This window comes from Podarcis melisellensis, assembly GCF_964234715.1.
Source record: "Podarcis melisellensis genome assembly, chromosome: 7".
In the NCBI taxonomy this organism is placed as follows: Eukaryota; Metazoa; Chordata; class Lepidosauria; order Squamata; family Lacertidae; genus Podarcis; species Podarcis melisellensis.
The window spans coordinates 58,433,383-58,460,955 of record NC_138539.1 but is presented as its reverse complement, the minus strand read 5'-3'; the positions used below and the strand labels follow the sequence as shown (position 1 = coordinate 58,460,955).

The 27,573-nt window shown below is 40.1% G+C and overlaps 1 protein-coding gene across 4 annotated transcripts in view; it reads left to right on the top strand.

Moving 5' to 3' along the window:
• The window catches only part of CDKAL1 (CDKAL1 threonylcarbamoyladenosine tRNA methylthiotransferase), a 227,974-nt gene that overhangs the window by 38,839 nt on the left and 161,562 nt on the right, over positions 1-27,573 (top strand). For all 4 annotated transcript variants that reach the window (XR_014170558.1, XM_081919253.1, XM_081919252.1 and 1 more), the window contains one exon: positions 5,814-5,898. Coding sequence is in view for 3 of the 4 variants with exons in the window: in XM_081919253.1 (XP_081775379.1) it covers positions 5,814-5,898 (85 nt within the window). In the remaining variant the exon portion in view is untranslated. The remainder of the gene's footprint in view (positions 1-5,813; positions 5,899-27,573) is intronic.

Genomic DNA, 27,573 nt, shown 5'->3' with positions numbered 1-27,573 from the left:
CCCCCTCCTCCTCTGCTTCATCCTCTTGAGTCAGAACTGCTCCCTGTCACAGGCTCTCCCTGTTCACTGAATTCTGTTGCCTCTCAGCATCCAAAAACTCCTCCACTCTGAACTCTCCTGGATGTATAGCCCATCACTAATCCCCAGGCTCTGAGCCCTCCTCCTCTGGGATTTTCCTTGGGGGTTCCTCAGTTAGTGCCTCCCACCACTCCCCATTAGCCAGCCAGTTCCTGACAGTTGGGTAAAGTGCATTGGAAGATGAGATGAGAGCACTGTCATAGCTGATACATACGGTACTTCTTGACATTCATTAAAGGGAGCGGGTTGCCCTATGATTTCTTTAAAAGATCTGTACACTTGTTGGGTATTTGTCATTATTCTTATACCCCCCTTCCCACCTGAAGCTATTTGGGACTTTTGAAGTATTGGCATATATATTGTATATTTTCAAGGAAGTAAACTTGCACCAGGTTTCCAAGGTCAATGAAAATGCAATGGAAGTGAGGGGATTCCGGTTTCTCACCTCATGCCTCCTTAGTAGAAGACACTGGAAGCAAGAGGGGAAAGACCATAGAGTCAAAGGCCGGCATGGTGCAGCTGACTATTTCCATGCCTTAAAACATGATACATCACACTTCTATATAATTCAGCCATCCTTTTTCTGAGCATGATTCCCACAGCCCCCCAATTTATTTTGATAGGGATGCGGGTGGCGCTGTGGGTTAAAGCCTCAGCGCCTAGGGCTTGCCGATCGAAAGGTCGGTGGTTCGAATCCCCACGGCGGGGTACGCTCCCGTCGTTCGGTCCCAGCGCCTGCCAACCTAGCAGTTTGAAAGCACCCCCAGGTGCAAGTAGATAAATAGGGACCGCTTACTAGCGGGAAGGTAAACGGCGTTTCCGTGTGCTGCACTGGCTCACCAGATGCAGCTTTGTCACGCTGGCCACGTGACCCGGAAGTGTCTCCGGACAGCGCTGGCCCCTGGCCTCTTAAGTGAGATGGACGCACAACCCCAGAGTCTGTCAAGACTGGCCCGTACGGGCAGGGGTACCTTTACCTTTACTATTCCATACCCAACTTTAGTGACTGATAGAGATGAAACTACTCAAGGGGGGAGTGGAGAGGACCAGCTCCCAGCTCTAATAAAAGCTTATTGGTGTCTGTTATTAGAAGGCTTTGTACCCACAAGACATCCATTAAGAGTCCTCTTAGCTTTAATTTCTGATGCACTCATTTTGAAACTTTCTCAAGCAATTCTATTCACTTAATATCTTAGGCTGGGAGATAACTGCTAAGCACTGCAAGGCTTTAATGTGACTTCTGGGTATGAAACCTTCAGCGCTGGTATCTCTGAGTTTTCAGAAGACAGATACAGTAACAAATGGATAAAGTATGAAGGTAATTCTGTGAAAGTCAATAACTAGCTGGAAGCTACAATTTAATAAGTGTTTGGACATATCTGGCTCAGATAAGTTTTCTATATTTTAGCCCTCTCTCTGTTAAAAGTGATAGATGTAGCTTAAATCCAGACTCCATGTGGGATTAGATGTCAGGGGAAATAAGTGGAAGCAAGGCATTTGAAATCAATATATTGCCTCTGGGTGCAACATAATACAGACAAAAGTTACAGAAATATAGGCTGGGAAATAGGTATTAGAACAGAATATGTTTTAGTTTATAAGCTGACCTTGGCTCTTGTGAAAACGTATGTATGGAAATCAGTGGGAGACTTTAAAAACTGCAAGTCAGCTTGCATGGGAGTAGAAAGGAGCCATGTCAGATGAAATCTGAAGTTTTAAAAGTAGGAGCTCTTTTTTGTAGTACAACATGAAATATGTTGTAAGCTGTTTATGCTTGCCAAATCACACGAAAATATCTGTATAATAATAATACATTTGGTGTGATCTGAGTTTTCCCATACTCCTTTTGATTCATGGGTGTATATTCTCTGTATCTGTGCAGATCTCACTGCAGGATGGTGGTGCCTCTATTATAATGCATGGCCCATTTTGAGGAGGCCAGTTTGGGTGGTAAAATAGGCTTCTAGCCCTTTCTGGAAGCTGATAAGCTGGTCATCCATGACCTAGAAGAGATAAAAACTGGAAATGATGCCCGAATCAGTTCAGCTGCCAAGGATCAGGTGTCCTTTAGCAAAGACACTTACTTTAAAAATAACTTTTATTAGGTTTTCAAGAATATGTGAACACAAAAGCAGAAGAAGTTACCTGTTGAATAAAGCATGCTGTTGCACTATTATACTTCCCCCTGTCAGCAAACAAACATACACAGACCTACTATAACAAATGAACAAACTTAATAATTGAAACAAAACTGGCAAAGAAACTTCTTAAAAATAGACAGCCATGGCACATTAATACCTCTGTATTAACATTATCTAAGCATTTCACATATTTTCTTAATTAATTGAAAACATGGTTACAGTGGGCTCTGTTTTCAATAGATACTTGTCATAGGTTATATTTCCGTCATTTCATACTCATTTCTACTGTCTGTTTTGCCTGAACAAGGTCAGAAAAGTTCAACTTCTCTTTACACATCCCCACTTTGCCCCTGATGCTAAGACAATGCTGCTTAAGGGTGGAGGCCTGTATCTATATTCTTAAAAGAACATTGATATAAACAGAAAGGGCTAGCTAGAAAACCAAAGTGTAAATATTTTGATCCTTTTTGTGGATATCTGTATTGCTTACTCAGTGTTTTACCAAATTTCCCTCTGTTTTAATTGCATAATGGTGAGTATTTGTGCTTTTCAGAACCTCCTAGTATTTTGAAATTGTTCAGAAGTTTCCATGACCTTTTGAATTTCTTTGGTGTTGGTGTTTTACAAATGCATGATAGATGTTGCGGTTTGTGAAGTATTTGTTTCTTGGAGAAGGCAAACTGAAGCTAAAAGTCATTGTTTTGAGTTGTTTGTAAGTTGAACAGTGTTAATTTAGTATTATTGTTGGATTCCTTGTATCCAATATGGTTTACAGAAATGCTGTTTGTGGTAGCAAATATTTTTAGGACTGGAGCATAAGGGAAATTTTGAACAGCTAAACAGTTCATCTTAATCCTTAAAAACAACATATGTGAGTTGATCCAAAAAGAGCTGACATTAAAATAGTTCCAGTACAGGATCATTGCGCACAAATGTATTATTATGTTTTAGCACTCCCACAAATATATACACAAATATATACAACCACACACAACACTTACCAGCTTTCAGTTTCTCCCCGGTGTTGAATTCCAAAAATATGCATGGTGTAGGATTAAAGTTCAGATAGAACTAATCACACAACCTGGCCATCTTGCTCCTGTAATTACATTGCCATCCATACAAAAATAAAATATATTTGTATCTTTTACCCAGTTCTTTCAATTGATAGAAACCAGTAGGGTTTGTTAATTTCCCACCGCCCACAATCCAGCTGTCCTACCATGCATTCAGTGTACAGTACACACTTTGCTCACTATGTTCATTATTATTATTATTATTATTATTATTATTATTATTATTATTAAATTATTTTACAGGGGGTGAGGCATCATGGAAGAACATGGAAGAAAAGCCCTGTTGATTTAGGCCAAGGACCCTATCTGGTGTAGCATTCTGCTTTCATAGTGGCCAGCTAGATGCCTATGGCAAGCCAGCAAGCAGGATATGAGCTCAACCTCCCCACTTGTGATTTCCTGTAGCTGGTATTCAGAGGCAAATTTCCACAGACACTAGAGGCAGTAAACAACCATCCAAACTAGTAGTTCTTGATACCTTTATCCTCCATGAATTTATCTAATGCCCCTTTAAAGCCATCCAAGTTGGTGGCTATTGCTATATGCGAGAAGCGAAGTTATAGGGAGCCAGGCAGAGGACCTTCTCGACAGTGGTGCCCACCCGTGGAACACGCTCCCATCAAATGTCAAGGAGATAAAGAACTACACAACTTTTTAGACAACATCTGAAGGCTGTCCTATAATAGGAAGTTTTTAATGGTTGATGTTTTATTATGTTTTTGTAGGTGTTGGAAGCCTCCCAGAGTGGCCAGGAATAATAATAATAATAATAATAATAATAATAATAATAATAATAATAATAATAATAATAAAAATAAATAAATATTGGGGGAACAAATTCCATAATTTTAACTGCTGTGTGAAGGAGTACTTTCTTTTGGCTGTCTGAATCTTCCAACATTTAGATTCATTGGATGGCCCCAGAAGTAAGTTTTTCTCCTGATCTCAATCCACTTTTCTCACATCATGCATTAATTTATATACCTCTAGTCCCCACTTCCTCACCTTCCCCCCAACTAAAAATCTTCAAATGTTGCAACCTTACTTCATACTGGAATAGTTCCAGCCTCTTGATCATTTTGGTTTCACCTTTTTAAAAACCTTTTTGAGCTCTACTCTGTCCTTTTTGAGGTTAAGCAGCAGGAATCCTAATGTGGTTGCGGCATAGATTTGTATAACAATATTATAATATTGGCAGTTTCATTTTCATTCATTTTCTTAAATAGCAATAACTTGACACTTTTAAAAGAGTTCCTTTTGGACCCTCTATAACCATTTTTAGTCACCTTGACTAATTTTGTGGCATCGGCAAACAATACCCACTCACTGTTTACCCCCAATCACCAGGTCCTTTATAAACGGGTTAAAAGCAAAGGTCCCACTACTGATCCATGGGGAGCTTCACTTGATGTGACTGACCCAATGATTGCTCCCAATATATTAGTATTCAAACACCTGCCATGCTACTGCCAGCTCTTCAGTTCTGCTCTTAATAGGAACCTACCCTCAGTATTAAGCTATCACTTTCCTAATATATACAAAAGAAGCTACAGCTAAATTCTTGCATTTTATTAGAGTTTTTGACATGGCCACACTTGTGTCTCCTTGACCTTTGTTAAAACAACAACAACTGTGGTGCTTTTAAAAACCACAGTTAGAATGAGGGACACCTTTAAAATATTTGTTCTTTAGAGAACAAACGGGCGAGTTTGAACATTTCAGCCATGTGTGTGGGTGCTAATTGGCTGGTTGGAATATTCACCCATACTTCTCTGTTCTATGGTATTGCACTGTCAGAAGTTAAACCTTGTGTTGCAATGTGTGTGTAGAAATAGTGTGTGAGAGAAGGTAATTGTATTTAGACACTGAGAATGCACTTCAGGAAGAATCAGAATTTGGCACATGAGAAGAACGGGGTTATCTGGTATACAGAAATGGGTGAAAACACAGAGGTGTGATATGTGATAATGAAATGCCGTATACTAGATATGAGGGATCTTAGAGCCAAGGGCTGAATCCAGGCTTCTCCTAACCAACTCTCAGGGCTTTCTCTGTTCTTTTGCTGACTGGAATGTGAACTGTGATAATGGCTCTTGCTTGCTTAGATGGATAGAGGGGTGTGGGTGTGGAAGTGGGTATGTAGAAACCTCTGACACCTGTGTGACCAGAATATAGCCTGCTATACAAAAATCAGAGTGGCATCTGTTGTCCTATCTACCACTGAAACCGGGCACCCAGTAGGTTATCTGTGAAAGAACATTGCTGTCAGGTTCCTCATCCCTGCTCTATAGGGTATTGATTGATCAGGTTGTCCATCTCATGAGCCTTAAATAGTTGTATATGAAACCTCCTCCCTGCACTGGAATCTAATTTTTTAAAATATGTTAATGCTGATTATGAACAATGTCATATTCATGTTTTTCTGATAGCTGTTCTCATTTGCTAAAGGGTTAAATCCAGTCCTATAGAAGACTCATGATCAAATTCTAATTGCTCAATATATATTTCTGTCTTCCAGACAATGCTGCAGAAGCTGATCTGTGGCTCCTGAACAGCTGTACTGTAAAAAGCCCTGCTGAAGACCACTTTAGAAACTCAATTAAGTAAGTTGCTCTCTTGGAAAAGAAAATATGTTGCATTTGTCGGTGAACAATCGTTGTTTCAGAGAGACCCCTTATAATCTAGAACTGTAACTTGACTCTGTGCAAAACAGGGTGGGGTCTATTTAGAACATACGGAATACCTTTTTGCAGTATTATACAGAAGGACTGATAGAGTTGAACTGTAGAAGTAGCATCTAATCCATGTAGTCATTGCCTTGAATAAAACACTGTAGTCTTGCTTGCTTGTTAACTTACAATATGTGTGTACTTACTTGGTGCTATTTTTGGTAAACAATGAGCTGCAGGTACTCATATCTTCCAAGTGTTGTGGTTGCTATGGGCAGCAACAACAAAAAGAGAGGTGGCAGTACTCTGTACCGATGAGCACCATCACAAACAAAAGCACTTTGTGTATTACAATTTTTCTCCAATAATAATAATAAGTCCTCATAGCAGCCTGCAGTTATGGTTTTCACATTATGACTCAATGAAATAACTTACAGGGCCAACCTACTTAGTTTCCGCAATAAAACAGCACCATTTTATCTCTGACCACTATTTTAATTATATGCTGCTTCTTGTGGTTTAACTTTTGGTTAATATAGCAGGAGCAGAGCCCGTTCTGGCTACCTTGATTGCCATTCTAAGGCATGGTTAGGGAACTTGTAGTCCTCCAGGGAACCTTGACTCCAGCTCCCATCACTCCTGACCACTGGCCATCAGGTTCGGGGCCATCTGTACTTGAAGGGCTTCTTTCTCCTGCATGAAACTGTAGGTTGTATTTTTGGCATGAGTTTTGCCTGCTTGCCAGGCATGGGAGTCAACCTTTAGCCTTCACAACAAAAACCACTAATTGTGGCTTCAAGTGAATTAATGTGGTCACATCAGCTTTGGGTCTACGTGTAGTTTCCCAAAATTTACACAACATTGAACTTAGCCTGTGCTACACTTTCTTCGTAACGGCTTCTAATGCTGATTTATTTATTTGTTAAGCATACAGCTTCCCATCACACCACCCAAGAAATGGCATGTTATGATTTTAGTAAAGCCTTGTTGATCTCTTGATTATTGGTAGATCGGAATGAGAATAGGTGGAATTTGACTCATGTGTCCAGTGTAAACTAAAAATGTTGCCTGTTAGGTAAAGATCTTGTCTTTATGTAAACTTCCATGTGATTGTTTTGTAATCAAAGTTTTAGTATAGTGTGCAGAATGGCATCTACTGAAACTGAGCATGACCTAACCTTATAATTATAGCTAAGCAGCTAGTGTGCTCAGAAGAATAAAGCAGAGGGTCATATTGGTGTTTTAGCTAGTAGATTAACAGATATTCCTCCTCTACCTTTCATTGGGCTGGTTTGTTAGCAAGAATTAACTGTATCGAGCCCTTGGCTTGAGTGCTTCTCCTCTCTTGCTCCCCCCCCCCCCCGGCCGACATAACTATGATGTGAGATATGAAAGCTTTCGCTTCTATTTTACACTAGCCACAGTTTGCCATGTGTAGTAGTAATGAGCCCTTTCAAACCATAGGTATTGAAGCTGGCTTGTTTCAACTAGCCTTAGTTAATAGTCATCATGGTTTAGGGTAGATGTGGTAAACCTGTGGCCTGCTAGCCTGGTGAAGCTTGCCGAACTCTTTCAAGCTGTCAGCCAGCTTTCATCTCCCTTCACATTGTGTTGCTGGTATGGGAGGAGAGGTTCAGTTATATGATTCTATGTTGCAATGGGAAGGAAAACCCCTGAGAGAGATGCTTGTGGTGTATGCCCAGGTGAGTAAGTGTGTGAGAGAGAGCATTCTATGTCTGAGTGTATGTCTGGTCTACATATGTGGAGAGTGCATGTTTCTGCAAACAGTGGTACCTTGGGCTACAGGCGCTTCAGGTTACAGACTCTGCTAATCCAGAAATAGTACCTCGGGTTAAGAACTTTGCTTCAGGGTGAGAACAGAAATTGAGCAGTGGTGGCATGGAGGCAGTGGGAGGCCCCATTAGCTAAAGTGGTGTCTCAGGTTAAGAACAGTTTCAGGTTAAGAACGGACCTCCAGAACGAATTAAGTTCTTAACCCGAGGTATCACTGTATGTGGTATGTGTGGGTTGTATGTGGGGATGCACATAGGTGAAAGTTCAGGGAAAATTTGGTCATGACCATTGCAGGCAGGTGGCCCTCAAACTGAAAATGTTGGCCACTATTGGTTTAGACTTCTGAATGTAGTCATGTGTTCACTGTAGACTGAAGCACTGGCAGCCTGGCAAAGTTAGCTCTTTTTTTGCCAAGAAAAACCTAGTTTACTAAACACCAGCTATTAATCTGTTAGGCAAATAATAATTGGTGGGCTACTCGGTTATCCTCGTAACAGAATCCTCATAAGTTTAGCTCCAGCTGCTACAAGTGATAGCTTTTGACAATAATATTTGTGTGCATTGAAGAAGAGAGGTGAAAATGAACTTTCCCTCAGTCATCTCAGCTTCTTTTTGTGTCTTTATAAGAATGTGATGCTTATTGGGACTGAATTGTGCTCCACAGGATTATACAGTGACCTGTTTCTTGTGGAAAGGAAAATATACTTCCCATGTGTTGAAACATCTGCACTGACATCCTGTTTGCCTCCAGGTGCAATTCAAAATGTTAGTTTGACATATAGAGCACTAGATGGCCTTGGGACTAGGATATCGAAAGGACCCTTTCCTCCTTTCCCAGACTTGTTTGTTCGCTCAGATCATAGTTTGAGGCCGTTCTCAGTCTACCATCACTTTCTAAGGTTAGGTGAGTGGTACTAGGGCCTTTTCCTGAACAGCAGCCTCTCTTAGGAGCACCCTCAACAGGTATATTTCTTTAAAATATCTAAAATATTTTTTGTCTTGGGAAAAAAATGTTTTTGTCTTGGGGGAAAAATGTTTTTGTCTTGGAAAACTTGAGGCAGTTTTATGTGTAAAATGCCATTATCAGTGCAAAAAAAAGCTGCTGCTATTTTGAGGGTCGAAGTTGCAGGAACTACCTTAAAAACCCCTCCTTTTCTCTTGATGGTATGCAGTTCTCATATAAAGCACATAATTTATAGAGTGCTTTAGAGGGTTCACAGTGCTCCATACATATTACAGTATTTTAAATTACAATAAACATATTACAGTATTTTAAATTACATCTGTTAAGATAAATCAGTACTAGGGACTGAAGCTGAGAGTATCCTCCTTAAAGCACATAGTAAGTATATAGTGGGACGCAGGTGGCGCTGTGGGTAAAACCTCAGGGCCTAGGACTTGCCGATCGCATGGTCGGCAGTTCAAATCCCCACGGCGGGGTGAGCTCCCATCTTTCGGTCCCAGCTCCTGCCCACCTAGCAGTTCGAAAGCACCCCTAAGTGCAAGTAGATAAATAGGTACCGCTTTATAGCGGGAAGGTAAACGGCGTTTCCGTGTGCTGCGCTGGTGCTGGCTCGCCAGAGCAGCTTCGTCACGCTTTCCACGTGACCCGGAAGTGTCTGCGGACAGCGCTGGCCCCCGGCCTCTTAAGTGAGATGGGCACACAACCCTAGAGTCGGACACGACTGGCCTGTATGGGCAGGGGTACCTTTACCTTTACTTTTTAAGTATATAGTAGATAGAGGTGAGATTCAACTTGAGGACTTCCTGAAATCTAATTTTGGCTGCAATCTTAACTGCTCTTATCTGGGAGGAAGCCCCTTTGAATTCAAAAGGTCTTAGTTTTGAGTAGACACAGTTAAGATTGTTCTATTAGTCTCTGTGTTACCAGCTCTTATTATAATGTTTAAGGTGCAACTTGAATGACTTTTGGAAAGGAAAACAGAATCTGTGTTGCAGAATTAATCATGCTGTTTAATGTTTAACATCCTAAAAATCACTTGACTGTATTTCAAGAATAGAGCCTTTGAACTGTGATGTTGAGCTCTATTTTGAGGTTGTGTTAATTGTTAATGTGTAAGAATGCAGGACAAAGGTTAACATATTTTGCAAAAGTGTCGCTGCAGAAACACTTGGTAGGAGGTGTGGCAGTCTGGGACCTTGTGTGTACATAAAAACGTTGGTAGTCCTTAGCTAATAAAATAAAATCACTAGTCCCTTTGTCCTCACATAGCTTTTTATTTTAAAAAAATAACTTTTTCTTGGGTTTTATAAACAGGGATTGTAGGAATAATAAATGATACTAATAAATAGACAAAGTTTTCTATGCCATTTGTTGTTGGCTGTTGTTGGCATCCATCTGTCTTGAGCGACAAGTGTGCCTCCAGGGGTGAAGTCAGAACATTGTGTTAGCCGCACCAAAGTGTCCTCCTCAAGGCGCTAGCCTGTGCAGTGTGTATGGAGATATTGGGCTGCCCATATGACAAGACAAGCCATACTGAAAGCCTCAAAGAAAAGCTGAGCAAGACTTTTGGCACCAGGTTGGCTGCAGGAGCTGCTGGAAGGAGGCATAGAAGGCACCATCTAACCATCTTAGGGACTCCACTCTGGATTTGTGTAGGGTTTACTCCTTAGCTGTTTCTTCTCCCAAAGATAGTCCACAAGGTAGCAGAGATTTAGGGTGAGAGTTTTTCTTCTCCTTGATGGTCTGCCTTTCCCAGGTTGACCATCCCCATCTGTCCCTCATTCCCTCTACAGCACGTGCTGCAACTGCCTTGTTGATGTTGGACCCACTATGGGTCTTGTCCACTCAATCTGCCACAGCTTGTCTTCTCATGCTGGGGAAGCCCCTAACACATTGAGGGCTACCCTCACCTGGTTTAGCTGGACAGTAGAATCCATTTACTGGGATGTGGCCGCTGTCACATACTGACAGCTTCTAGGAGCCACAGGTGATAGCTGAGTGCAGGGTGGGGACCAAAGGTGGACAAACTACTCCAGAAGGAGCACAGTGTGCTCCCCCACCAGAAGTACGAGTCTTCTTCTAATACCCAAACACATCACAAAAATAGCTTAATAAATTGGCAGCAATAGCTACTACATATGGTTCATTATTAGTGGTCATTGTACAAGTTCTTGGTTCATGGAGTATTTTAAATAAAAACAATAACAAAGGGAAAACAGGATAGAACAGTGTTAACAGATAACATCCAACATCGCTTACCTAAAATGCCTAATCAGGAGCCATTTTGGTTGTGCTTAGATTAAGTACGAGTAATAGTCAATTTTTTCTCTTATGTTTCCAATGGAACAATATAAAATGCTGGTATATTAATGAACGTGGGAGGAGGCTTCAAAGTGAAGATAATAATTTATGTTTAAATTTAAATTTAGATCAACCAGATTGAGCCAAACACGGATGGCAAGGATTATTCATTTTCTGGAATACTGGCATATGTTATTAAATTCAACCACACCGGGGTAAAGCCATCTTTCTTGATCTGTCCACATGCCAACTGTAGTTTATTTGTTAATATCTCAAGAAGAGGTGTTTCCCAAACTGTTTTGTACCAGTTGTCTATTGCAGTGCCAGAAAGGTCTTTCTAGGTCTTGTTATATTGCTTCTCCCTGCTTGTAATAAATGGCTTACTAATTCTTTATTATGTAAATCCTGATTGTTGTCTTGGCCGCATAGCTTTTGTGAGTCACTTATGGTTAGGGAGAAAAATACATATATCACAGCTCGTATAAACATTCCCTGCCTGGTTACCTGGAGAAACCTCTTCCTTAATTAGTGACTTTAGAGGCCTTATTAGAGATTGCTATTACCCTGATAAAATCTAATGTATTTCTTGCCTTTGCAGTATAGATACATAATGAAGCCTTCATCATGCATACAAATATTGTGGTCTCAGTTATCTGAGTTCTGGTACTGGCCCGGTGAAGTATTGACTGTCACCACCTTCTGAATATAGAATATTCAGACTCTACAGTAGCTTGGCTAAAAGGCATAGAACAAGAATGTAGGGTGAAATACTGTATAGGTTATTTGGAATCCCCTTAGATTAAAACACATCAGCTGTACCTTAACCAAACATTTTGATTTTTCAAAATATACAGAATATGGTATTACAGTCAATTTAAATAAACAAGCAAAGTTTATTCTGGACTGCTAACATAGGCAGGTAGCTGCAGTTCTACAGAATTCCCTCATGCTACCATTTAAATTGCTGGGCTTGGATGGGTAATCATAGTGACAAGAGCAGCTCCTATCTGGTCTGGTGAGGGGTCCCCTGAGAGTTTCTGGGCCCTCAGCCACTGCCCTGCCTGCTTCCTCCCAAATGCTAGGCCTGTGTATTTGGCCTATGATTTCTTTGACAGAAATCTTTATCTTGTCAGTTACTTCCTTAATTACAGATGCAAGATAAAAACCAGTAATAGCATGAAACTTTGTCCATTATTGTGTGTTTTCGGGGGCTGATTTCCTGACATAGCAGGGAGACATAACCCACTGCCTCTTCAAATTTAATTTTGTAAAAGAAATCCACTTTAAAAGTTCATAAAGCACAGTGAGGCTGTTCTGTATGTAATGATGTCACTGTAGCTCCCAGGCAGAGAACTCTGCTGATGGATGTGGCTATAAAAAGTGAAGCAGGTTAGCTTTTTGATTGCTTCACACTGTAAATCTATCTGACAGATTCATGCTGAGTTTTCCTATTAGATATTAGTTAAGCTTAAGTCTGATTTACTTGTTCAGATCATTGGCAGTTTTTCCTAATGGCATCAGTTCTGCTGAAGGCCAGATAACAAAGCGGGAGCCCTGTCCCCAAGACATGTTTAGTACAGTGGTACCTCGGTTTACGAAATTAATTCGTTCCTGAAGTCCATTCTTAAACCAAACCCGTTCTTAAACCGAGGCATACTTTCCCTAATGAGGCCCCCCGCTGCCGGTGCCCTTCCACCCTTCGGCTTCCATTTGTAGACCGAGGTAAAATTCGCAAACCAGAACACTACCTCCGGTTTTGCGGAGTTCATAAACCGAATAGTTCGTAAACAAACAGAACTGTTCATAAACCAAGGTACCACTGTACTTCTGTTGCAATTTGGTGAAATGAGCCAACCCTCTCTTTCACTGTCTACCTCTATACCTGCATGGTTCTGTATCTGAATGATTAATAATAATGTATTTTGAAAAAGATATGGTTAGCATTGGTTTTAGGGAGGTCTGGCATTTGCCTGTCCATGGCAGATGCTGACACCAGGTCTGGATATCTCCTTGGGGGAGAGGCCATAGTTCAGAGGCAGAAAACTTGCTTTGCCTGCTGCCAGTCAGAGTAAACAGTACTGTGCTAGATGGACCAGTGGTCCAACAACATAAATCAGCTGCATGTGTTCCGCTTCTGAATGTATTTTCAAGAGAAGAAGGAAGTGTGTGTGTGTGTGTGTGTGTGTGTGTACATATACACACAAATAAATACAGTATCTGACATGAAGATGGAGATACTGGAATGAAAATAGGCATGTACATTCAAAACACAATTACATGTTTCCCGTTTGAATCCCACCACCATTTTCACAACAGCTGGGTGTTTTTTTTGCAAAGTGAGGCATCTCAGACATGTTTGCAGTTTCCCTCTGCAACTGCTAATCTACAACCTTCTTCCTTATGGAGGAAGGGGATGAAGTCCTGTTCTCAAGTCAGGTGTTCCAGCATTTCTCAAAGGAATGTTATAGAAACCCTCTCCTTTCTAGGTGGCGAGTTCTAAAGTTGGTTATTGTTGCATTTGACGATTGTGGAATGCAGTATCATTTTCCTCACCCTCTCATACACACACTCACCGGTAATAAGACATGCTAGGTGGATTTGAGCAGGTCCTAGTAGATATTGTGTTGAATTCTGCATTAAGTATATTTTGGTCTCTGTCCTTACCTCTTATATTAGGCAAAGAGCTCAAGAAATCATGTCAAACCTCTCCATGTGAGATAAAGGGGAATGACTCAAAAGTTGCCATTGCAGGTCTCTCTCATTTCATTTGGAAAGGTATTCATTCTGTCATTAAAAGTACATGAACAACAACTCAGTTATTCATCAGTTTATGCTTAATCATAAAAAGCTTGCTTTCGATAAACTATCACAAAATATTAGTCATGTCACTTGTTTCAAGACCCAGGAAAAATGTGAATTTCTGTTGCAAACAGTAAAAAGGTACTTAATTGCTTCCACATTAGGCTTTTAAAGAAGGGGGTGGTTTGATATTGTCACAACACTATCTCTACCAAAAAAAGAGCAAGTGGGGTGGGGGGTGTACACATGATGATGTAATTGCTTTTAAAGAGTTTACCATAGAGCTCTAAATACAGTGGTACCTTGGGTTACATACGCTTCAGGTTACAGACTCCGACAACCCAGAAATAGTACCTCAGGTTAAGAACTTTGCTTCAGGTTGAGAACCGAAATCGTGCTCTGGTGGCGCGGCAGCAGCAGGAGGCCCCATTAGCTAAAGTGGTGCTTCAGGTTAAGAAAGGACCTCCGGAATGAATTAAGTACTTAACCCAAGGTACCACTGTACAATGGTTCTTTTTGCTTCTGATAAGTAGTATAATAGTTGGTTTTGTCTGTAAGGCAGTTTTTATTCTTTTTAAACTGAAATGCATATTTATTATTTGTTGTAGCCTGGCTGAAATAAGTATTAAAATAGCTCTTGAAAATATGCTTTTGAAAGTCAGTGGATTCCATCTTTGTTGCACAAACTAGTGTGTGGTTTCCAGTTGTGGTGCATGAGATACACAATATTTCTTGTTAAACTTTAAAGTTAATATCTTCATAAGAATATTTTGAATTATTACAACTTATTGTTGGAGTGCCAGCTCTTAATAAAACAGCCCCCTTATTACTCTTCATCCTAAAATGAAGCTTTAGAAAAGAACAATATGGATTTATTACAGTTCCTTCTGATTCCTGCTTAGTAATTCAGAAGTACAGGGGAGCTATACTAAATGGTTTTTTCCACTCTCTATGGTTTTAGGTGCATTTTGTAACTGATAATACAGCTACTTTATAAGACTATTCTGACCTGTAGTTGATTGTATGCAAGGGAAGATGAGTTCTAAATGAAAGCTGAAGTGTTCAACCTGTGCATTCTCTTATGGCATAAGTAGTATAAGTAATCTACTTGAAGTAGTCTCTGCTGGTGGTACCTCAGCTTTGCTTTTATGCTGTGACACTTTTTCTGGATCAATGTGACCTTGAGCTGATACTCTGATATTTAAAAGTAGTGAAGATTTTGCACAAGGGCAACCAGCAGGGTGACCCTCAGGTTTCTTTAGCTGAAATGTGTGAAGTGTCCATGGAAACATTTGGGTGCAAGTTCCAGCTTTCCTCTCCAAAACATAAGGAATTTTTCTTCCATCCAGGTGTGCTGAGGGCAAATTATACTTCTCAATCTGTCTTTAGAATAGAATAGAATAGGAAGTTCAAAGAGGATATGAAATTTTGTTAAACAAAGTAATACTGTTTATTGTTATTGGATGTTTTTTTCTTTTCTGTATAAACCTTAATAAATATTTATAAAAAAATAAAAAAAATAGAATAGAATAGAGTAGAAATGTCTTTATTGTACTGTTGTGCAAACCTCCACTGACAGTTGCTTTAAGGTTAGTGATTATACTACTACTAATAATAATGATAATAATAGTAATAATAATTTATTTATACCCCGCCCATCTGGCTGGGTTTCCCTGCCACTTTGGGAGGTTCCCAATAAAATATTAAAAATACAATAAAGAGATTATTGGCTTCCCTTCTTCATGGAGTAAATAGTTAAACTATGGAACTCACTCCCACATGAGGCAGTGATGGCCACCAACTTGGATGGCTTTAAAAAAAGAGGACTAGATAAATTTGTGCAAGAGAGGGAGCAGTTTGGAGGCAGCAGTGCTTCTGAATACCAGTTCCCACAGGCATCTGATCCGCCTCTGGGAGAACAGGATTCTGAACTAGATGGGCCACTGGCCTGATCCAACAGGCTCTTCTTATGCTCTTGAACTAAAGATGTGCCTGATTTCTAGTTTAATGGGTTCATTATTCCCCTAGGAAAAGGAGAGCTATTTTCCTTATGATTTTGTGGCAGGTATTTGAAATTTTAAAAACTTTTACAAATTACTCATAGTGCCACGAGGAACTCTGCATCCTCCCAGCATGACAGCAGCCTTCCTTTGGAATATTTTTTAGTGGTAGAGCTTCAAGCTCCAGCGGGGGCGGGGAGAGAGCAGGCGGGGGCGTGGCTGGTGCATGTCCTGGGGGCTTGGCACTCTGCCAGCAGGGGCGTGGCATGCCACCTGCAGGGGCGTGGCGCCCAGTAGGGGGGCAGGCACGATAGCACCCCCCTGGGATCGTGCCACCAGGGGCAGTGCGCTCTCCCCACACCCCTGTTCTTCCGCCAGTGTACACCAGTACCGTAACAGTTATTAAGTAAGATAAGCTTCAAACCCCCTAATCCCGATCCTCAAATATTCTATCACACCATCAAGTTTTGTGGGTAACTTCACCTGTCCTATCCTAACAAATGGCCTAGAAAAAAAAACCTTGACTTGATCCGTGTAGAACTACTTTGAACTCTATTTTTGTTACTGTTCTCTGTTCTTTGTTTCAGATTATTTATGATATAAACTTTTGCACTCACATTGGTATTTGCTTAAAATTCTGTAAAAGTTCTGTTTAGGCAACCCTATTTAGGCATGTAGATGTTACATGTGTATTTTCTCTTTTAAGCTACTGTTGGTTTCCATCATGCTTTTAATTTTTTTTAATACTTGTTTTTAACTGTCTTTATCAAGAATGTTAATGTTTTGTTTTCTAATGTTTTCCATATTTGTAAACCACTTAGAAGGTGCTTTTTTTACAGTCTAGTAGTATATAAATTTTGGCAAGTAAATGATAAATAAATATCTGTGTTTGCTAAAGTCTGTTACTGAAAGGTAAGGTTTTAGCTTCAGATTTTCCCTTCCCCATCTCCATAATAAAATCTGGGCAATGTGGGGTAGGTAGCATATAAGCCTTTTTTACTCTATATTTCAAGTAAGTGTGCCTCAAACCGCCAAAACCATTATTTTTACTCTTAAATCATTTTATTCTTTCATGAATATATATTAACAGTTGCAACCCTGGTATGGTTATTGCCTCCCCACGAGACGCTACTGGCTTTTATGGATTCTTCTTGAACCCCCCAAAGTAAACAAGGCATTGGTAGCAAACACAATTCCATCTGTAGTGCACAATTGTCTCAAATGAATAGTGTTTCAAATCTCAAAAATAGTGTTGCAAATTCCCCCAAATTAGTTTTCCCATGAATTAGTGCACAAGGTCTATATGCACTGGCTCAGAACAAGTAGATTTTGTAGCCAGTCAGTTTCAAAAGCAGTTTCGAAAGCAAAGAGTGGGGAAACGTTAATTAACAGAGGGGCCGTACCCTGTAGTCTGTCTAAAAGTCATCTATCAAATGCCATCATTATCTGATTTAGCAGGCTTCAAAATGTGTTTTGAAGCTATAGTTGGTCACCTTATAACAATTCTCTTTGGAGTTTTAAAAATTCCTAAAACATTTAAAGATGTACAAGCTTGAGGTTTCACTGTAGCATTATAATATTTAATCTTCAGTTATAAAGCCCCTAATGCAAGATTAGTTGTCAGTCTCTTGATATATTTCTAATGTGACCCGCAGCACCGAACAAGTTGTTCTCTGCTGTTTTTAAGTAGATGTCTATATCTTATTTAGTAAACAGGCACCGTGAAACCTGTATATAGAGGAGCAGTATATACAAGATGTACCTTTGAGCAAGGAGCTTTGACGTATTTGGTACAAATGCTTCATGTTTCAGAATAAATGCATTGCAGACTGGCACATGGAATCAAATATTACCTTGAGGCTCCTTCTTTCAGTCAGCCACCCTTACCTAATCTTATGAATGAAACCTGAACCATCTGCTTGACAGATGGTGTGGGCAGGTAGGTAACCAAAGAAATTGTGTGTTTTTCTTGCAGATAAAGTTGTGCTTACCATATGCACTTTGTTTACCAAGTGCTAGTGAAGTCTTTAAAGAAAAGGCTTTATACCATCTGGATTAGAGAGTCATAATGGGAAGAGAGGCAGTTATGTCTGTACAAAGTGCCTTTCCTCAAACTGCTGTTTACTGGATCATTTATGACTAATTAACGGGCTGACTAATTCATATTGCTCAATAGTGGGTGGACCCTTCAACGCATAAAAGCAGATGTGAATGCTGCCTTTCCTCCCCCTTTGTTTAATCTACAAAACAATCAAATAGTTTAAAGAACTGATCCCAAATCCTCACAAAACACTGAATATGCAATTACCCCAAACAGGACAATGCGTGCATTGTATTGTATTACAGCTTTTAAATCTAACTTCAGATTTTCACTGAGTTGCACAATGGACTTTCTTCTCAGTATTTTTTTTAAAACACTTTATTTGGTTGGAAGTGCAGCAATCTGGCAAAATTTAAGATAGATGAAGGTGGGGACCCATGAACACCTATTTAAACATATGTTTACATGTAAGCCTTGAGGGATAACTTTTTATTAAAAGAAGAACTTCAAGAACAAGGGGTGTCCCCCGCCCAAGACAGGTGCAGTGCTGTGAATAATTACAGTCCTGCAAAAAGATTAAATTAAATTAAAAAATAGCAGTTGTAGAGCAGCTGGCAGGCTTACCTGTGACAGGTATCTCTCTATATTGAAGGTAGGATATGTTCTGTGTATGTAGGTTACAGTTTGTGTAGACTTGTTCAGTATTTCAAAAACCAGCCCGCTTCAGAACTAGCAAATAGTTTTATGGGGGGAATGTGGCATGTAACAATGATGAGGCATCTCAGTAATTATGGAGCCAGCTGGCTGTAACAAAACACCATTCTTTCTGGAAATTCAGACAAGAGCCCAGGAACCTTTTCTAATGCAGGCTGTTAATGCACAATCCAGTGCTACTGTTCTTGTCCATGCCACTACCACTCTGTCTCTGAGCAGGCATAGGAATGGGTAGCAGGGGTTATTTTAAAGGTAATAGGAAAAAGAAGAACTGAATACCTGGACTGTGTATCCTGTACACAGGATTCTATCTGCTTAGGTGCGTATTTCAGTGTAGGCAGATAACTCCTGATATATAATTACAATTGCTGGAGGAGACTCATGAGAGTCCCATGGACTGCAAGAAGATCAAACCTGTCCATTCTTAAGGAAATCAGCCCTGAGTGCTGACTAGAAGGACAGATCCTGAAGCTGAGGCTCCAATACTTTGGCCACCTCATGAGAAGAGAAGACTCCCTGGAAAAGACCCTGATGTTGGGAAAGATGGAAGGCACAAGGAGAAGGGGACGACAGAGGACGAGATGGTTGGATGGTGTTCTCGAAGCTACCAGCATGAGTTTGACCAAAGTGCGGGAGGCAGTGGAAGACAGGAGTGCCTGGCGTGCTCCGGTCCATGGGGTCACGAAGAGTCGGACACGACTAAACAACAACAACAAAATAAACATTATTCTTGGAAGCTCATTGAAGGTGGTGGTATTGTTTGGTATTCATGGAAAGGCAGGACATAAATACTTTATATGAATAACATGCTAGAGTGAAAGCATGTACTGTGTTTAGTAGTGAAGCATTGCTGTATCTACATGTGGAGTAGAATCAAAATTATGCTAGAGTTTATTCCTTGAAGCAGCCACTTAGCACCATCTCTCCCATCACTGGCCCTCTGTCAAATAATCTGCAGTGATCCTCTCCTTTACCTGCACTGTTGTACATGAAAATATGTGGATGAGAGAGCTGTTGTAATCAGGAGTCTCCCTTTTCCTTCATTCTGCTGTTTATTTCATTATTTAAAGGGCTTATATACTGCGTTTCAGAACAAAGAAGTTTACAATTGCTAAACTATAACAATAGCAATTGTAAAAACACAACAGTAAAACTGTTGAATCTTACTACAATGAGACAAATAAAGGCTAAAATAGTCTCATACTACCATTGGACACATATTCTAATTATTTGACCCGACTCCCACCTTACATCTTATTTCCCAAATGCCTTTAAAAATGGATATTGTAAGATCTTTCTTTAAAACCAATGGGTCTTGTGTCACTTTCTACAAAATTGAATTCCATTAAATAGGGGGCCACTGCAGAAAAGGCCCTGTTCCTTGTGCTCCTTCAGACAAAAAAAGCCCACAACTTTTATTGGCGGAGACTTTACTTATATCCTAAGTCTTAAGATTTGTGTAGTCTGGTACATCAGGGTGAATAACCTTTTTCATCCTGGGGGAAGGCCAGAAGGAAAAGTGTGCAGAGTAATGAATGAAAATTTTATCATTGTATTGATGATTGGTCTCTTCATATATACACCCCTTCCTCTCTTTCTGTTTTCCATCCACAATACAAAAATAAAATAAAAAAATGGTATAGTTACATCTTGTAATTACTATGAAAAGGTAACACACATTTCCTCTTTACATATTTGTAAGCATCTATGTAAGATCCATTGTCAGCTTGGAGTTTTTCTGTTTATATGTACACCGCTCTCCGTCCTCCATACTGACAACATAAGAGGCCTTATTGGAATTCAAGGACAGATTCCAGCCTGGCAAAAATATTTGTAGCAGGAAGCAGGGCCAGTGAGGGGCGTCATCTGTAGAGAGAGGGCTGTGTGGCCTGAGGAGAGTTCCATGGGCAAGATAGAGAGGCCCCAGGGCTTTAGGTTTTCCACTCCCGTGTAACTGATCCATAAGGTAACCTAGTCCCAAACTGTTTAGGGCTTTAACGGTTGTCATCAGCACTTTGAGTCAAGCCTGGAAACGCACTGGCAACCAGTGCAACTGGCGCAGTAACATTGTGATACTATCTGACCATCTGGCCCAGGCCAAAAGTCAGGCAGCTGAATTCTGTGCTAGCAGTAGTTTCTGAGCTGTCTTCAATGGCAGTGTGAATAAGAATCATAACAGCCTTCTAGTTTCTGTCCCCGGAATCATCACTAAATGCCTGTGGTGGGGAGGGTGTCAGATTTGCAAAAGCAAAGTTAGCATTTTTCTCTTACCCAAAGGGTCAGGTTTGTAAGGATGATGAAGTCTATATTTCAGGCAGGGTTGCTAGCTAAGCACCCTCAGATTCCATGAGTTGAAAGTTGGGCCGGGCGATAAATCACTATATCATCCCAAACTGGGTTGAAGTCCATATTGTAATACTGGTTTTATAATTTTTGGCCTAGCAATATATCACAAATCCTGGGGTGTGTGCGTGCGCACTATGCAAAAATCACAATGTGGGAAAAACGGTGAAGCCGGGCAATGCCTCTACATAGCTCCATCCTTATTTCAGACATTATGATATAGTGCGATGTTTAGCTAGTGATAAATCGTGATGTTGAAAACCAGATATCGCCAAGCCCTAGTTGAAAACAGACACACATAATGCCAAGGAGAAATAGAAAAAAGTTGTGATTGTCCTGCATTTCCCATACAGAACACTTTGTTTCGCTGTACAGATTTCAAGAAATGCAAACAACCTCGCTTACTCATTCAATGTGACAATAATAATGGAACAGTGATAAACTACTTCTACTCTCTAGCTTTATCATGATGTGAGGATTTAAAAAACTAATTGAAACATTAGCTTTTTATCTTTCTTATCTGTTGCCCTCTTCCAAGATTAAGTTCTGCTTGCTGTGATTGGCTGTGGTCATGACTTTGCTTTGAAACACTAGCTTTTACATAGATCTGTACATGCAAGGTGTGTGTCATAAAGATGTTCTAGGCCATCTGTTGATGGAAGAATGTTCCCAATGAACCACCTGGTGTTTCAGCAAGGATTTGTTCCAGATAAGCCCTGGTTTACTTAATAAACAATAATATTGAGAGAGGCGGGGAGGAGGAGTGAATTCAAGAGGTCAAAGTTTTCCCTCTTGTTACATAATGTCGAATAATACCATTCAGATCATCATTACTTTCCTTTTTGCGGCTTATCTATCATTAAAGCAATTTTCTTTTCACTTTGCAAATTGAAGATGATGAGTAATGTTAAACAAAAGGAATCACACAATGATTGGTATAATGTTCTGTGCAGTATATGATTTAATTTGGAGCTTCAGATAGCCACCTGCTGTACTTTTGTCTGTGCGGCAATCTGGCAGGAGAGGCTCTGCTGTTTTGGATCTCTCTTTATTTGTCGTGTCTTTGGAACCATCTGACTCGGCTGTGAACTGCAATGATGAAGTGCTTAGCTACTGGGTGTTTATACAAATAAAACCAGGATTTTTTCCACAATCATAAAATGCTTTTAGCGTGTTGATACAACATTTTAACTTTATCAGAAGCCAGCCTGTCTTGTTATCTAAATCACTAAAGTAAAATAGAAAAGGATCCTGTTACCGTTGGGGACTGTGATTACCGATCAGGTTTTAGCAGTTGCTTGTTCCATTTTAAGTAGGTGATTGGATGGCTGCACCTGTAGTTAGGTTAGAAACAGGGAACCCTGCAGCCAAATGTGTTCCTTTGTATTCAAGAATATTACTGTATTGGCCTGAATGTAAGCCTCACTTTTTTCCAAAATCCGACTTTGAAAAGTTAAAGTGTGGCTTAAATTCTCAACCTTACAAAAATTGGCTTTTACCATATCGCTGCTGAAACAGACATACAGTAAAACGGAACGGGTGTGAGTGCCTGTGGAATTTTAAGGGAGTGGCTTATATTCAAGTATTGTCTTTTATATTCAGGTATTGTCTTTTAAAGGTGTTGGCTTTAAAACTGAATTTTAAAGGTGTTGTTTATATACGGGTGCTGCTTATATTTGGGTCAATATGGCATGTCCACAGCAAGATACTTTGGGCCCCAGCTTTCTGGATGCAACCAGCATAGAATACAAGGGCTCAGTGAGCCAGTTAGAGCCAGTTCCAACATTCATTCAGTCATTCATTAAATTTGTATACCGCGCTTCATCTGTAGATCTCAGGGGTGTTCACAGCATAAAAATACACGATAAAAACACAAAATACACAATAAAAGCAAGAACAAGGACAAAATAAACCAATCACCACCTCCACTTGTAGGGAGTGGCAGTCTCCAACAGAGTATCTCACATTTTAAAATGAATTCAGATATTAAAGGACCAGCTGACAGAGAAGTAAAAGTGTCAGTATTAAATCAGGTTTCCCATGAAATAACATTTTGATAAGAGGAATAAATCAAGACTGGAACCTGGTCAGTTGTGGATAACACAGGAATCAAACATAGGTCTGTCTAGCTCAGTATTATTGACACCGAGCACTGAATGAGCACTTGCAAAGTCTCGTCTTGTATTTCCAACAACAGTCGACTTCCCTGTGGGATAAGCAAGTTGGGTGCATGGCTGCCCTGTGACAGGCCAGTATTGATGCCACATAAGCTTCTGAGTAGGCCAGGAGCAAAGGTGCAAGGCACATATCCACAGGCCCAGCATTAGAGCAGCCTTTCTTCTCCCTGTCGCTACCTTTTTTGGCTGCATATAGAGATAGAAGCTTAAAGTGAATGGGGAGGAATGAGTGTCAGAAATGGGGTTTAATGAAGGATCAAGTGTTTGAGCTTCCCTGTGGTCATACCAGCTAACGTGTGCCTGCATGTGTCTGCCTGAATTTGATTTTGTCTGTTGTGCATGAGGCACATGTGCAAGAGTGTGAGTGACTGCACCACTTTCTAGTCACATTGAAACTAACGGGGTGATCAAGACCGCAGATTGAAAATGGTTACCCCCGCCTCTGCCAGTCAAGGCCTTACTCCAGAAATCTCTGCTTTCTACAGAATGTCTAGTACTAGAGGAGCCAGCTCTCCTTTTTAGCTGATCATTACAACTAAGGAGAAGCTGTGTATATGGTGGTGGCAATAGGGAAAGAAGAATACATATATATGTTGTTGATTAACTCTTTTGAGAATTGGAATAATAACTAATTGGAATAGGAGTATTGGTTTGGTGTAGGGATCAAGGACAGCTACAAACACAGAAATTAGAGAACAAGTAGCTGTCTGCCTATATCGTCTTCATAGAAATGTCTCAAAGGTACAAGCATGGAAGATAGCATCACTGGCAGAATACGTGGGTATATTATCTATTGGGAGTATTCTCGCTCCTTGGAGGCAAACTGGTTGATGTATGATCAGACCTTTGGAATGTGAACTGCATTCAACTACACTCTCCCATGAGACAGGTAGCATTGTGAGTTATTGTTCAAAAGGATGGCTTGCAGTCGGTTCTTAATGCCGGTTCTTAGCTCTGCTTCTTCCTTTTCACTTTCTAGCTGTATAGGGGGAAGTGCAACACAACAATACACATTGGAATGATACAGGTAGCTCTTCAAAATATTGTTGCAATAAGCAGAGGGGCACAATAACTCTTGTGCCCCTCTGCTTCTAGTTTTGACTCAGTCAGCATTGTACTACTGTTGTACACTTTTGCTTTGCTATTTTTTATGCTATAATGCTATTAGTATTTAAATTGCTTCACTATTGGTATATGGGATGTTGTTCTAAAAGTGTCCAGGCAAAATCCATGCTATAGGGACCACTAGAATGATTATCTAATGCCCTCTGAGATTTAGAATAGTTGCATCCTTCAGTATAATAATTTTGAAAGAATTAAGGAACTTACTGCTGCATTGCTAGAGAATATTAATAATAACAGATTGGAATACTTTTTGTTTGAAATAGGTGGATTATAATGTAGGCCTTGCTGGCATTGTATATTAACACTGTATATTTTTAGCCAGGAAAAAATCTGGATACTTTAGAAGCAAAAAACTTTCAACATCACAGTACTTTTTTCTAAAACATAGAAATATCCCTAAAAATCATAAGAATATTGAAAGGTTTATATAATATGATGTGCTACTATTTAGGTATTTACAGTCGTGCCTTGACAGTTGGAACAGCTTAGTTCCCAAACATTTTGGCTCCTGAACGTTGCAAACCCGGAAGTGACTGTTCTGGTTTGCGAACTACAGTGGTAACTCGGGTTACAGACGCTTCAGGTTACAGACTCTAAGAACAGTTTCAGGTTAAGAATGGACCTCCAGAACGAATTAAGTTCTTAACCTGAGGTACCACTGTATTTTTGGACGCCAAATGTCCAATGGGGCTTCCGCAGCTTCTGATTGGCTGCAGGATCTTTGGGTTTTGAACATTTTGGAAGTCAAGCGGACTTCTGGAATGGATTCTATTTGACTCCCAAGGTACGACTGTATTTATTTACTTAATTTATATTCCCTCCAAGGAGCTGAAGGTGGCACACATGGTTCTCCCCTTCCTCATTTAATCCCTACGACAACCCTGTGAGGTAGGTTAGGCTGAGAGGCAGTGACTGACCCAAGGTCATCCAGTGAGCTTCATGACTGACTGAAGATTTGAACTTGGTTTCCCAGGTTGTAGTCTGGCACTCTAACCACCCACAATTTTCTTCCTAATATTTGTATTATCATTATGTACAGTGTGTATTAAAATTATGGTAGTTGGAGGCTTTATTCACTCTCAAGTACTTGTCCCAGTGAATTCACTTAATTTTTAAAGCAGCAATGTTTTCTTTCAAAAGAATGGGGAAAGGATTGATGTCATTGTTCTGTTTCTCAGCACATGGGTCAACCGTAGGCCAGCGCTGCTCTGACAGTTTTGAGAATACACCAGAGAGTGTTAACCTATGGCTTAGTATCCTTATTTTGCTAGAAATGACTGAATTCTGCCTTGATTCTCCTGTCCAAGTGACTCCCTTAAGTGCACTGGCATTATGCTTCAGCTTCCATCTTTGCTTGCAAAATGGATCACTACAGAAAAGTCACCTATTCCAGCCGATACTTGGTGAGTGCACAAAGTTGTTGCTGGAATTCTAGGTGAAAAATGCCATTTTTCACAACAAAGCCATTAGCTTCCAATCAAGCTTTTCTCAGGGCTAGGGCATAGCAGATCTGGTCAGCTGGAAAAGTACATAGTCAAGGTCAGAGTGGGGTCTTGGTGGAGGGCAGCAAATTAAGGTCAGTGGGGCCAGAGCCAGGTGTATAGATAGTCAGACCAGATAGAAGTCTGGGGCCATAACCGAGATCAGAGAGCCTGAGGCAAATATGTCAAGGTTGGGTTGAAATTGAAATTAATGGACCTAACTTAGTCATGTTCCTTATTTTCAATTTCAATATTAATTACTTTACTCTTGAGTAAAACTTAGCTGAATGCCATCCAATATATACAATAATTGTAAATTCAATCAAGTGTAACCAAGGGTCCCAAGTAGTATCTTGGATGAAATTAGATGGATTAGAGAACATGGATCAGATCTGTTCTCCCTTCCTAATTATGTTCTCCTTACCAAGGAATGTAAGCACTGAGGCTTATTCTCTCTCTTTCTCTCACAGTGTATCACTAAAAGAAGAGTGTCTATTTTCATTCTCACGAAAATTATTCCTCATATCACTGTTTGTGTTTCAGCCAAAATACATGTTAACCTCTAAGAATTGTACATGTTGTTCTTTCTAAGGCAAGGTCAAAGAGGGAGTCTTTTTATTGGGATCCATGTTTATTTTTCATGGCTTGTTCATCAACCATAAAAACCGTATCTGTGTTTGGATACCTACTGATTTCTTTCACTCCTTCCTGAATTACTAGAGAATTTGCATTGAAAACTCATGCATAATATTTGCACCACTGCCTCTGAAACATTTTTATTGATTTTACAGTGTGCGGCTTTTTTACTTCTTTGCTTCATACTGTGGTTTGATAAAAATGATTGTCACATTTCATTTACCTTAATTAACTCATTTCTTTCAGTAGGCCCAGTATACCTCTGAATATAGTTAAGCAAACTTTGAAAGTAATCTTATTATTACTTCCAGGAATGTGTTCCAGCATTTGGTGGTTTTAAAAAAATGTATAAGAAGTTTTACCAGTCCATTTGAGTAATTAAAATCTCCAGTGATTAAAGTCTGGCCCCTTTCCAGGGCTGTTAACCCACTTCCTGATTCAGTTTTTCCACCTGCCCTCTAGGTCTCTGGTAATGACTTTGCATCACCTTGACAACTTTTGTTATCCTTTACTTGATGCTGCCTTGTGAAGATGTATTATGTGATACCTGCACCATGTTTGGCTCTAGGAACTGTGGTTTCAGCTTTGTTTTGATCTACCTTGTGTTTGGCATTTGCTGCTTTGACCTCTTTTCCCTGGGTTTCTGGGGGTGTTTCCTGTTGTTATTCTGTCTCTCACAGCTACAATAAGCCTACCATTAAAATTATGGACTGGTCAGTTCTTCGTCAGGGGGCAAATGGGCAAATTTAGCAGGGGATGAAATACTTTCCCCCCTCACTGTAGGTCATCTAGCCAGCCTTCCCACTCTATTGTGAGATACACTCTATGTTCAAGTCATACAATTCTTTCTAAACATGCTTCTATACATATAAAATACCATATACAGATTTTATGCAGATACTCATTTTCCTTTGTCCTCAGAATTGATGTGTAGGTCCCTTTCTGTATAGTGCCCCCATATCAAAAGCCACAGACTCCTTGGGGTGTGAGGTTGACATTGAGGGAGATTTGATAAAGCAACACCACCCCAGCCTTGTGAATTCTGAGATGATACATTAATTTTAAAATGCTGTTCTACACTAGAAACCATACATCTGAGTTGCTCTTTAAAGGAGTCCTATTTGGCTGCTCTTATTGATCCTTCATTACCTCCCCACTCGACCTGGAATTTAATAGTGGAACTAGCTATCACTATCTGGTTGCATAGCAGCTATTAACATCTCATTAGCTGTGT